This window comes from Artemia franciscana, chromosome 15 (assembly GCF_032884065.1).
Source record: "Artemia franciscana chromosome 15, ASM3288406v1, whole genome shotgun sequence".
NCBI lineage: Eukaryota > Metazoa > Arthropoda > Branchiopoda > Anostraca > Artemiidae > Artemia > Artemia franciscana.
The window spans coordinates 31013997-31027774 of NC_088877.1; the positions used below are offsets into that span (position 1 = coordinate 31013997).

The window sequence follows — 13778 nt, forward strand, 5'->3', positions numbered from 1 at the left end:
TACGCTAGAGTTTGACTCTTTATCTTAACTCTACTTTTTAAAACAGTAAAAAACTTTAGCGTAAAGAGCAGGGCGTTGAGGAGGAAAATCCCCTTTCATTAAAGGAGTAATTTCTATTCGTTTTAAGTTTTAATGTCACTCCTTACTTTCAGTTACAAAAAACTTCATTTAATTGTATACATAAAGACGGTTTTGTTAAAGGGTAATTATCTTTCATTGAACACACTCATTTTTTTTGAAAATATACCCCCATATTTATATAACATACACCCCCAAACATATACCAAAATATACCCTATATACCCCCAGGGCATAACTTACAGCACTTGGGATGTGTCGGCCCCAGAGTTTTTATGGCACTTGGTTTTAACCAAGTGACATATAGTGATCGCAAATTCGGTCGGTCTGTCGGTCCCGGTTTTGCTACTTTAGGCACTTTCAGGTAAGCTAGGATGATGAAATTTGCCAGGCGTATCAGGGACCGGACCAGATTAAATTAGAAATAGTTGTTTTTCCGATTTGACCCTCTGGGGGAGGAGTGGGGGGCTGGTTAATTTGGAAAAAATAAGTATTTTTAACTTAGGAACGGGTGATGGGATCTTAATGAAATTTGATGTTTGGAAGGATATCGCGTCTCAGAGCTCTTATTTTAAATCTCGACCAGATCCGGTGACATTGGGGGGAGTTGGAGGGGGAACCTAAAATTGGAAACCGCTTAGAGTGGAGGCATCGAGATGAAACTTGGTGGGAAAAATAAACAGAAGTCCTAGACACGTGATTGACATAAGCGGAACGGATCTGCTCTCTTTGGGGGAGTTGGGAGAGGGAGGATTAATTCTGAAAAATTAGAAAAAATGGGTTATTTTAACTTACGAAGGAGTGATCGGATCTTAATGAAATTTCATATCTCTTACTTTAACTCCCAACCGGATCCAGAGTCATTAATGGGGGGAGTTGGGGGGAACCGGAAATTTGGCAAAACACTTAAAGCGGAGAGATCAGGATGAAACTGGGTGGAAAGAATAAAAACAAGTCCAAGGTACGTGACTGACCTAACCGGAACGATCCGCTCTGGACCCGGTGACATATGGGGGAGTTGGCGGGGGGAGAAGGGTTAATTCTGAAGAATTACAAAAATAGGTATTTTTAACTTACGAGGGAGTTTAAAAGGACCTCGTAAGTCAGACCTCTCATTTTAAATCCCAACTGGATCTAGCGTAATTGGGGGGGGGGGGGCCGGAAATCTTGGAAAACACTTGAAGCGGATGAAACTTGGTGGGAAGAATAATAAAATGTCCAAGATACGTGACTGACATAACCGGACTGGATCCACCTTCTTTGGTGGAGCTGGGGGGGGGAGAGGGAGTAATTCGGAAAAATTAGAAAAACTGAGGCATTTGTAACTTACGAACAGGTGATCAGATCTAAATGAAATTTAATACTTAGAAGGATATTGTGCTTTAGAGCTCTTATTTTAAATCCCAACCAGACCTGGTGACATTGGGGGGAGTTGGAGGGGGAAACCGAAATTCTTGGAAAACGTGAAAATTGAAGTATCTTTATCTTACAAATGGGAGATCGGATCTTAATGAAACTTGATATATAGGAGGATATTATGTCTCAGATGCTCCATTTTCAATTCGAATCGGATCCGGGACATAGGGGTTGGAGTGGGGAAACAGAAATCTTGGAAAACACTTAGAGTGGAGAAATCGGGATGAAACTCGATGGGAAGAATAAGCACAAGTTATAGATACGTGATTGACATAATTGGAACGGATGTGTTCACTTTGGAGGAGCTGGGGGGTGTTGATTTGGAAAAATTAAAAGAATTGAGGAATTTTTAACTGAAGAACGGGTGACCGGATCTTAATGAAATTTGATATTTAGAAGGAACTCATGTCTCAGAGATCTTATTTCAAATTTTCTTATTCTTATTTCAAATTCTTATATATTCTTATTTCAAATCCTTAATATTCTTATTTCAAATCCCGACCAGATCTGTTGACATTGGGGGGAGATGGTGGGGGAAACCGGAAATGTTGGAAAACGCTTAGAGTAGAGAAATCGGGATGAAACTTAGTGGGTAGAATAAGCAAATGTCATAGATACGTGATTGAAGTTTCTGTACTGGATCCACTCTCTTTGCGGGAGTTAGGGGGTGGGGTTCAGTGCTTTTATGAGTTTGGTGCTTCTGGACGTGCTAGGACGATGGAAATTGGTAGGCGTGTCCGGGAGCTGCGCTAATTGACTTGATAAAGTCGCTTTCCCCAATTAGACCATCTGGGGGGCTGAAGGAATAGGAAAAAGTAGAAAAAATGAGGTATTTATAACTTACGAGTGGGTGATCGGATCTTAATGAATTTTGATATTTAGAAGGACCTCGTGACTCAGAGCTCTTATTTTAAATCCCGACCGGCATTAAGCCTCCGATTTTCCTTTTAAACCAATCTATTAATTCTTAGAATTTTGCTAGAGCTCATACCACATGAGCTCTTAGCTCTTGTTTTTTTTTTATCTGATCTTTGAAATATTTAGAGCAAAATGGCTATCTCCAAATTCTTATCAAATGCATTTGGGGGAAAAGGGCGTGGGAAGGGAGGCTAGTTATACTCTATACTGGCACATGGCTCTCGTCGGAGTCCCACCTAAGAGGGAATTTATTTTGTGAGCTATAACGTAACTACAATGCAACTAGAAAAAAAAAATTATCATTTGAATGCAAAAAAACATATTTCCCGTTTAACGACAGCTAAGAAAATGTACTTGTTTTGTTCTATTTTTCGTTTCTAGAGATTGAATGCAGAGAGGTAGCAGAGTATGCAGCGCATCTACGTCAACGGAGTATGTCAGCATAAACTCATACACCTTCTTTTTGAAAAAAATTAAATTGAAATAAGTCAGTCCTAATTCTAGATTCTTATTTTACATAACTAGCAAGTCTCCGTAATATTCAGTCAATCACTAACCTGAGAACAATAATGTGATGCTTTACAGCAGGCAATGGTTTCTACTGAGTACTTTTACAATCAAAGTTATTAAAAATTTTTACGAATAACCGACATTTTCATAGAAAAACACGTGACATTACAAAACATATTACTCACCAAAACAGCATGAAATGTTGACCAATATTTTTTGGCGTGCTTCTACTGCATACTTCCCTGTAATTAGCAATAAATTAAGTCTCATGCGTTTAATTTCAGAGCCAACAATTAAAAGTGCTAACTTAGGTTTAAGAGAAATTATCCCTTACCGTATCTTCAGCATAAGGCTTTGTTTAATTTCTTGACGTAATGTACAACTTAATGGGTTTTAAGGCCCATAGCATTGGCAATTACATATACTTGATAAACTTATTTTGGAATAATATAAAAAAATGAAAGCATTCAGCAACAAATAAATATTTTTCCGTAATCAAAATACACGGGTCCAACCCATAAAACGGGATAAGAGGATTTCCCTCGAAGGAAGGGGGGATAAAATGCGTCAGTGCATTTTAAAGTTGATGTTTTCTGTTTTTCAAGAAGGAGCCTTACGGTCGATATCACGCGGATAATTCTTTCCATCTGACCAATTGTCTTCCCAATCCTCACCCCAGCCGCTGTAAAATAAATCCTATAACCCCCATCCCCTAACTAACTAAGAATCTGAGAACTCAGTACAGAAAAGACTGCATTCCAGATTGTCTGTTCTTCCTCAATATTGGTGCTATGATGTTTTTTTTGTAATTAGTTTATGCGTGTTCTTGTGTTGTTTATCTCTTGTTTTTTTCATTGGTAATTTTACATTAGATTTTTTCCCCTTTTCATTTATCCATAGAACCATTTTATGACATAGGTTACAAATAAATATTATAAACTATTTACCCTATAACAGGATATGATATATGCTGTTTCTCCCTTGTTATTTCCTCGCAATGGAACCTTGCGGAGGAGGCCATGATAGATAGATTTATAGATATATTAAATAAAAAAACTAATTTTTTTAAATGAAAGTAAGGAGCAACATTAAAACTTAAAACGAACAGAAATTACTCCGTATATGAAAGGGGCTTTTCCTCCTCAACGCCCCGCTCTTTACGCTAAAGTTTGACTCTTTCTCTTAACTCTATTTTTAAAACAGTAAGAAACTTTAGCGTAAAGAGCGGGGCGTTGAGGAGGAAAAGCCCCTTTCATATACGGAGTAATTTCTGTTCATTTTAAGTTTTAATGTTGCTCCTTACTTTCATTTAAAAAAACTTGTTTTTTTTTTTATTTAATTTCTGGACGTTTTTGAACTAATGCATGTTTTGATCTTGGCTCTCCGCACATAAATAATTAAAACGAAATTTGCATATTAATTAATTGCAATTAATCGGAAGATTTTGAGAAAAAAGGAGCGAGGGAGGAGGCCTACTTGCCCTCCAATTTCTTGATTACTTAAAAAAGCAACTAGAACTTTTAATTTTTTACAAATGTTTTCATTGGTAAAAAAATATACGTAACTTACGAATTAATTTACGTAACGAACTTCTATATTCGTATGTTTTTATTGCGTGTATGAGGGGGTTCAACCCTCGTCGATACCTCGCTCTTTACCCTAAAGCTTAAATTTTGTCCCAATTCCTTAAGAATGAGCTCTGGATCACAAAGGCCGTAGAATAAATAGTTGAAATCACTAAAAATATTTTAGCGTAAAAAGTGAGGTATAACGAGGAGGTAAACCCTTCATATGCGTAATAATTTCTGTTCGTTTTAAGTTTCAATGCTGCTCCTTACTTTCAGTAGAAAAAACTTTTCATATTTATTTTTTCATTGTTTTTTCAAATAATGCTAGAAAATCCTGCGCCCCCTCATTGAAACTCTCTTCCCCCATGGTAGTTTTCTCCATGGAAATATCCTCCCACGTAACCCCCCCCTCAAATCTCCCCCTTAAACAACAAAAAAAATCCCCCTGAAAACGCCTGTACACTTCCCAGTAACCATTACTATATGTAAACACAGGTCAAAGTTTGTAACTTGCAGCCCCTCCCACGGGGACTACGGGGGAGTAAGTCGTCCCTAAAGACATAGTTATTAGGTTTTCAACTATGGTGAATAAAATGGCTATCTCAGAATTTTGATCCGGTGACTTTTGGGAGGGGGCCTAGGTGCCCTCAAATATTTTTGGTTACTTAAAAAGGACATTAGAACTTTTAATTTCCGTTAAAATGAGCCCTCTCACGACATTCTAGGACCACTCAGTTAATACGATCACCCCTGGAAAAAAACAAAAACAAAAACAAACAAAAAAACACGCATCCGTGATCTGTCTTCTGGCAAAAACTGCGAAATTCCACATTTTTGTAGATATGAGCTTGAAACTTCTACAATAAGGTTCTCTGATACGCTGAATCTGGTGGTGTGATTTTCGTTAAGATTGTATGACTTTTAGGGGGTGTTTCCCCCTATTTTCTGAAATGATGCAAATTTTCTCAGGCTTGTAACTTTTGATGGGTATAACTGATCTTGATGAAACTTATATATTTAAAATCAGCATTAAAATGCGATTCTTTTGATGTAACTATTGGTATCAAAATTCCATTTTTTTGGGTTTCGGTTACTATTGAGCCGGGTCGCTCCTTACTACAGTTCGTTACCACGAACTGTTTGATATATATAAAAATGTTGACGATCCTTTTTGTTTATTTGAATTTATTGTTAAATAAAAGATTTCAACTCAGAATATCAACAAAAAAGTTTCTAAGCTAATCTTATATGTAAGTATCTTATCTTATTTTGAGTGATATAGAATATAGCTAAGACAATTATATCATAAAATTCAATAAACTTTTGAAGAAAAATGTAATTCGAGCAATAGGAATACGGAAGGAGCTCCTAGAATAATAAAAAATCTTAAGTTCCTTTTAACCTATGAAAGAAAGAAGGGAAAATAAAACAAAAGAAAAAAAGGAATAAAAAACAGAGAAAAATGAAGGTAGTGTCAGCCAGTGGAACAAGATGAAGAGAAAAAAAGCAAATATTTCGACAAGGACCTTGGCGAAATATTTTTTTATTTTCTCTTCATCTTGTTCCACTGGCTGACACCACCCTCATTTTTTCTCAGTTTTTTTTTCTCATTTATTGTATTTTCTCTTCTTTGTTTCATAGGTCACGTACAGCCAGAGTGGTCTTGGAATGTATTTAAGTTCCTTTGGCTTGACAAATCGATTTCCACAATTAGTTAATGCTCAGCTATACCATAAATCCGACCTGGCTGAAGTCTGATAGATAAACTGATTTCTCGGGGTAATGAAAAGTACTTAATTACTGGTTAAGTGCATAAACATAATTTTGTTTTTGATGGCTGCTGTGTGCAAGCAACTCAAATATGACCAGACACCTGAGCGCACACAGGTAGTGGATTTTTATCAAAATAGGTATTTAAATTCATCCGATGCAGCTTTTGCATCTCCTGCAAGCAGGACTTTCTCTTTGAATTTGACAATTCAAAGAGAAAGTAGCTAGTAACCTGAATAGCTACATGTGTTAGGAAATATTAACCTTGGGAGCTATTAGCATGACATGGGGGGTGGGTTAATTAGACTAGAATCTATTAACAAAGCTAGATACCTAAATCTCAACAATTGTATTTTAAGAAAACAAAACATATTTAATACTTGGGCCAAGGTGTCACTTTGCTTAAGAAATCTTTAATTCCAAGATTAAGTCCTTCGGTGATGGTAGCACTACCAAGCCCTTTCCAAAAAGTAGATATCCCTTGCCTTTGGTACATTGTATAACAAGGTCGAATCATCGTTATTGGAATAATATGGTATCGCGAAGATCTCCCATGGACCTAAAAGAAATACTTATTGCGATATCTTTATAAAAAAGCCGTCGGCAAAGCCAATCTCTCTTTGTCCTGATTATACTGCTATTACTAACAATTGGTCACAGGACAGAGGCATCTGGGGCCGACTCAACTTCTTCTGATTAATCCCAACGTATTCAGAGCGTCATTCTTTCCTCCTTCAATTAAACAAATTTTTATAGCCTCTTCCTACCCAAGCAAGAGGAAGACAGAGGAATACCGCACTTATTAAACATCCAAAATAATCCTCAAACTTATACATGCAGACGATAGTACCAGATATCCCATCGACATTACACAAAGACAACTCAAGAAATACATTTGCCGCGCTCAATCCCGACGTTTTCAGAGCTTCACTCTTTGCTACGTCCTAATAAAGTCCTCCTTCAATTAAACATTTTTTTTATAGTTTTTTCCTACCCAAGCCAGAGAAAGACAGACGAATACCGTATTTATAACCGAAGTATTTTACTACTCCTATTTGTGTTGCGGTGAGATGAGGATGAAACTGGATGGGAAGAATAAAAACCTGTCTAAGATACGTGACTGACATAACCGGACCGGATCTGCTCTCTTTGGTGGAGTTGAGGGGGGGGGGGTGATTTCGAAAATTGAGGTAATTGTAACTTACGAAAGGGTGACCAGATCTTAATAAAATTTTATATTTAGAAGGATCTTGTGTTTTAAAGCTCTAATTTTAAATTCCGACCAGATGCTGTGACATTGGGGGGAGTTGGAGGGGGAAAACCGGAATTCTTGGAAAACGGGAAAATTGGAGTATTTTTATCTTACGAATAGGTGATCGGATTTTAACGAAATTTGATATTTAGAAGGAATTCGTGTCTCAGAGCTCTTATTTCAAATCCCGACCAGATCTTTGACATTGGGGAGAGTTGGAGGGGGAAATCTTGGAAAACACTTGGAGTGGAGGAACCGGGATGAAGCTTGGTGGATAGGATAAGCAAATGTCCTTGATACGTGATTGGCAGAACCGTACTGGATTCACTCTCTTTGGGGGAGTTGGGGGCAGGGGTTCAGTGATTTGGCGAGTCAGGCGCTTCTGGACGTGCTAGGACGATGAAAATCGGTAGGCGTGTCAGGGACCTGTACAAATTGACTTGATAAAGTCGTTTTCCCAGATTCGACCATCTGGGGGGCTAAAGGGAGAGGAAAAATTTGAAAAAATTAGGTGGTTATAACTTACGAGTGGTGATCGGATGTTAATGAATTTTGATATTTAGAAGGACACCGTGACTCAGAGCTCTTATTTTAAATCCTGACCGGCATTAAGCCTCTTATTTTCCTTTTAAATCAATCTATTGATTCATAGAATTTTGTTAGAGCTCATGCCATATGATCTCTTGGCTCTTAGCTCTTCTTGCCTCGTCACAAGTGCCATATGAGCTCGTATCTCTTGTTTTTTCTAGCACCGCGATTTCAGCTTATTCTTAGAAGTTATGGGTCTAGCCGTAGAGGTATGGGTCTAGCCTCTACGGCTTTTACGGAAAGTGTGGACCCCAGGCCAAATTAATGAATATGACTTTTCATTTTGGAAAGCTTCGTAGAACTCTTTGTCTGGGGCCAAAAATCTCTTGTTTCTACCCATTTCTGTTCGTGATTTCAGCTGAGTTTATCATTCGGTATTTTGCACTTGGGATTGCTGTAGAGAAATGGTATCAGATGTGCCTCTTAAACTTTAAAATTTCTCTCATTGCTAAGGAATTAGTGATGACGTTAGAAACTTGGCCTACGGCAAAAAAGTCAACTTTTGAACTAAGACAGATAGATTTTTTTCCACGGCAATCGATAGCTTTTGATGAGCTGATCAAAATATGTGCCATCCATTTTTTGGTGGAAAAATTCATTCATGAGATATATCAGTTTGAAAGTTTAAAGGGGTTGACAACTTCAGTAGTAAGGTACACACTAAAACCAAAACTAGACCGATACAGAGACGGTATCAGATGTGCATCTTAAACTTTAAAAGTTTTCACAATGCTAAAGAAATTAGTTTATCCTTTGCTCCTTTCTAAGTGATGACATTAGAAACTCAGCCTACGGCAAAAAAGTCATCTTTTGAACTAAGACAGATAGATTTTTTTTTCGACGGCAGTCGATAGCTCTTGATTAGCTGATCAAAGTGTATGTCATCTATTTTTTGGTAGAAAAATTCCTTCATGATATACCAGCTTTTGATGAGCTGATCAAAATATATGTCATCCATTTTTTGGTAGAAAAATTCCTTCATGAGATATACCAGTTTGAAAGTTTAAAGGGGTTGACAACTTCAGTAGTAAGGTACACACTAAAACCAAAGAAAGGCCGATACCAATTGTGAGACATATAGGGGAGTTTAGCAACAGTCGGCTGTTAGCTCATACATCATTTTTGGCAATGAGGGGCAACTTTTGCTAGTTGGTGTACCTATTATTTGTTTCCGGTGTATTTGATGGTAAGACCATTTTGGTTACAGTGGTAAGATATGTAGAGGACTTGTAAGTAATAATCGGCTGTTAGGCTACAATCATAGTGATGAGGGGTTGCAGCTCTTCCTAGTTGCAATGAGGGGTTTGCAACTTTTGCGAGTTGGTGTACCTAATACTTGCCTTAAGATCCTTACAGATTAACAACTTCAGCGTTTAATCAGAGCGAGGAAACAAAACCAAAGTGTTGCTCACGCAACACTTTGCTCGGCGAAGCCGAACAAAGGTTGCCGCAACACCCTACGTTCCCACGAAAGGTTGATCTAATTTTTTACTACTTTTTATCCCAATCCCTCAATTTTTAACTTTTATTTTATTATGAACACATAAAAAATTCGAGACATTGTGAAGTTTTACTAAACCTAATCAATCAAAAGTTACGGATAGATTTTTGATAAGCAAAATCCCATCATCTTAAAAAGAAGCTTTTCTGGAATGTTTTAAACAGGTCCTAATATTCCTTTGCAAGCCTATAAGTGCCTTTTCACCATTTACAAACCTTAGTAAGGTCACAGACAGCTAATATTGGTTTAAATTGTTATTATTACCAGCTCGTGCATTGTCTGAAGTTAGCTGCTTCAGCTTCAGTTCCTGTTGAACTGTTAGATTTGGCATCAGAAAACCGTTTTCGAATGTGTGCCCAGAAGAGAAAAAAGATAAACAACGTGCAAAGTTTTGGCTTCGACTTTGGATTGCTTGTGATCGGCCCAAGTCTGGGGAAGTATTTAAAATCAAGCAAAATTCGAAACGTTCTCTTTAGCTTTTGGCTTCCCAATCTCAATCAGTAAAACTAAAGCCATTATATTTACTAACGGTGCTGCAGATCCTCTTAATCCACTCACAATTTTCTCGAGAGGGATCCCATATTGCAATTCTGTGAAGTTACTTGGTTTATGGATAGATTCTAAAATGCAGTGGCACGAACATATTAATTCTTTGAAATCTTTTATTATTCAGAGACTTTGTATTCTAAAGAGACTTGCTGGAAGTAAGTCGGGATGTTATCCTTAGCTTATAAGGGATTTCTACAAATTATACGTTCGTTCAAATCTAGAATATGGGATCCAATTTTTTTCAGCTCGTCCCCCGTCCTCATTTAAAATCCTTGAATCTTTACAAAAATTTTGCTATTCGAGTAGCTTTGAGTGTGCATAAGCACACTCCTCTGTCCAAGTTAAAGATATTGCCTGGATTGGTGTCCCTAAGTGAAAGAGCATCTGGTCTAAGGATTAAATATTTCTTGCAAATCCAGGCTTATGGAACCAAACATGCTTTATATGCGCATACCTTTGCTGGGAAGTCAGCCTGTCCCAATGCACATTCATCATGGAATCAATTTCCACTGGAGGTCCTAAATTGGAATCAATACTCTCCTTATTCATATCCCTTTACTGAGTCCCTCCCCCGTCGGAAATGAGTCCACCAGGTTGCCAAATAGAACTTATCTCAATTAATATAAACATGATTCCTAATTATGAGATCCAGACTATTTTGGCTGAAAAGATCTCAAAGGCGTACCCTAATCATAAAAAAATTGTACACTTGGATTTGTCCAGACTGAGAGAGCTGGAGCAGGGGCGTGTATCCCATCCCTGAGCTTGAACCTTAATTCTCCTCTCCCATTGGGATCTTTGATTTTGTCTGCTAATTATGTGCCATTCACCTGGCCCTGGATACACTGATAAATTATAACATAGAATCTGAAAATATACTCTGTCTCTCTTACTCCAAATCAGCATTACTGTTGCTCCAAAATATTAGTAGAATTGCCAATGACAAGGATTTATATAATATTAGAAGACAGCTTCTTAATCTTAAGACTAAATGCAATCAGATTTATTTCCAACATGTTCCAAGTCATAATGATGATACGGCTGATTTCTAGCAGAAATGGCTTCCATGTTAATCCCTAGTCCTTCCTCTGACCTGAATTCACGAGATCTAAAGATCTAATGTTCTGACCTGAATTCAGGCAAAGATCTAATGTTAATCACAGTAAATTAATTTTATCCCCGTTTCATTCTAGACTAAATACTGTGCTATACTACCGGCTGAAATCAGGTGCCCTTCTTCTAAATAGCTTGTTTTTTAATTGGAAGCTACGTCATTCCCCTTTATGCCGTGTCTGCGTCTCAACAGATGAAACAATTCAGCATGTATTTTTTGATTGCCAGGGTCTGAGTGAGGAGACTATTTCTCTAAACCATTTTTGCTCCTTGGCCAAGATTCCAAATACTGATACAGCTATCCTGAAGTCTTGGTTCAATGTAATTAATAGCAGCAAGTGTGGGCCTATTACCGTTTCGGCTATCAAAATCAGTGATTTTGTTGCTCATTTTACTCATGTTTCTTCTACATTTAATCACTCTATCCAGTCCATGTCCTTATTGTATAATACTATTCCTCAAGTTCTTCAGCAGGCCCATATATTGTCAATATCTGGTGATTATATCTATCGGGCTTTAAAGAGGCTTAAGAAATCAAGTGCTCCCAATAGGGATGGTCTGTCTTACAATCATTTCGTCATTAAGTGTACATGATAGTTTAGATGCGTTTAGCCCAGTCGTTAGTTCCAGATAGTTTTCTTTCGGGAATCGTAACATCAGCTATGAAAAAAGGAAAGGAAGCAGATGAGCGTTCCAGTTATCGACCAATTACGGTGTCCTATTTAATGAGCAAGCTGTTTGAGCATGCCGTATTGCCTGCAATTAAAATGGATGTATGATATATCCGAGCCTACTACAGTAAAGAAGGGAGTCAGGCAAGGTGGTGTGCTGTCTCCATATGTTTTTAATACTGTGCTTGCGGAATGTTTGCGAATGCTGTCTCCTACTCGGTTTTTCGAAAATACTCTTGTTGGTCACATTGCCTATGCTGATGACATAATACTAGTTAGTCATACTAGGTCAGGCCTCACAAAGAACCTAAATGTTCTGATTAATGCTTTTAGTATGATTTGACTTTCTGTAAATGCTTCAAATGTGAGTTTCTGCTTTAATATTTCTGACCCTGCTCCTCCTTCACATGTGGGTACAATGCTACTCGAGTGTGTCTCAAGTTGAAATGGCTTAGGATTACTTTTTCTGATACACTTTCGACTGCATGCTCGTCTCTAGTTGCTAGTGCTCTGCAGTGTATTTGCATCTCATATGGTAAAATCTCGCCCAATAGAGGAAGGTATAGCCGCCGAGGCTTGTGTAAACTTTACCATAGTCTTGATCTCCTAAAATCCTTTTTCTTTCCGGTTTTCAGCCTCTGATGCGGAATAAAGACCATCACCAGTTAAGGAGAGTCTATTTTAAATACTGTGAATTCTTGCTATATTTACCAAGATAGTACAGAAATCACAACATTGTTTCTCATTTTGGACTTATGCAACCTCTAGTGCTGATTGACAAAATTGCTAAGGATCTGAGGACCAATACTCTAAAGAAGATATGTGCCAGTGATCCTCTCGCTTATTTTTTTCCAGATCATTGATATAATTGATATTGTTATGTTATTTATGTTGTTTTTCTTCGTATTTCCTTATAGATTATACTATTTTGTTTTTTCGTTTTTTACTCCGCATTTATTTTATATCATTGCGGGTTATAAAAAATTTACTTACTTACTTAAAGAGACACACGAACGCATGCAAGAAACACACATAAAGACACAAACATAGATATACAAATATACACACAGACATACACAATTCCACACAGGCATAAAAATACACAGACACAGAAACACAAATCTAAAACACATAAATACACAAGAAAACACAGTCGCAGATATTCATACACAAACAAACACAAAGAGATACAAACAGAGAGAAAGATACATTCACGAACACGCAAACCTAACTATTTTATGTGCTTCTGCAAATTCTGCTTTAGGTTTACAATTTTCCAGTTCTAACATAGGATAGAAACGTACATCCACAATTATGAGTCATAAGATTTCATTATTCTTTAGTTCTTCGTTAAATAAATATCTATTTATTAGGAATTTACTTTCTTCCGTAAATATTCCGTAAGTGGTCTCTAAAGGTGTTTGAAAAGTCAAAGTGGAAAGACTATCACACAATTGCACTTTTTTATGTATAGAAGAAACAAAGATGGAATGATATAATGTAGTAAACCGAAAGAAACTAATATTCAGAGACACAGAAGTTTGCTTACTTGACATTGCCTTCGAAGAATAGTAAATGGATGAGACAAAATATTACCACAGAAAGACTTGGAAAATGTGACAAAAATATATGTCTTATCACCTTCTTTCTCTGGCGAAGCCATGAAGGACATATGTTGCTTCGGAACTAAAAAAAAATTAATAATTTATTTATTTTATCTAAACGATTCTGAAGCTTCAATAAAAAAACTACGAATTTCAGTTTGTTGAATTGGGAGACTGACCCCCGACTCTCCAACACGTCCTAAATAAAGGAAAAATAAACATACATCGAGTTAAGTAAAC

At 37.1% G+C, this 13778-nt stretch overlaps 1 protein-coding gene across 1 annotated transcript in view; it reads right to left on the minus strand.

Moving 5' to 3' along the window:
• Positions 1–13778, minus strand: part of LOC136036342 (mitochondrial outer membrane protein SLC25A46-like) — a 68586-nt gene that overhangs the window by 41098 nt on the left and 13710 nt on the right. The window contains exons 3-5 of the mRNA XM_065718492.1: positions 13484–13620; positions 6641–6819; positions 3108–3164 (exon numbers count right to left, since the gene is read on the minus strand). Coding sequence (XP_065574564.1) covers positions 3108–3164; positions 6641–6819; positions 13484–13620 — 373 coding nt within the window. The remainder of the gene's footprint in view (positions 1–3107; positions 3165–6640; positions 6820–13483; positions 13621–13778) is intronic.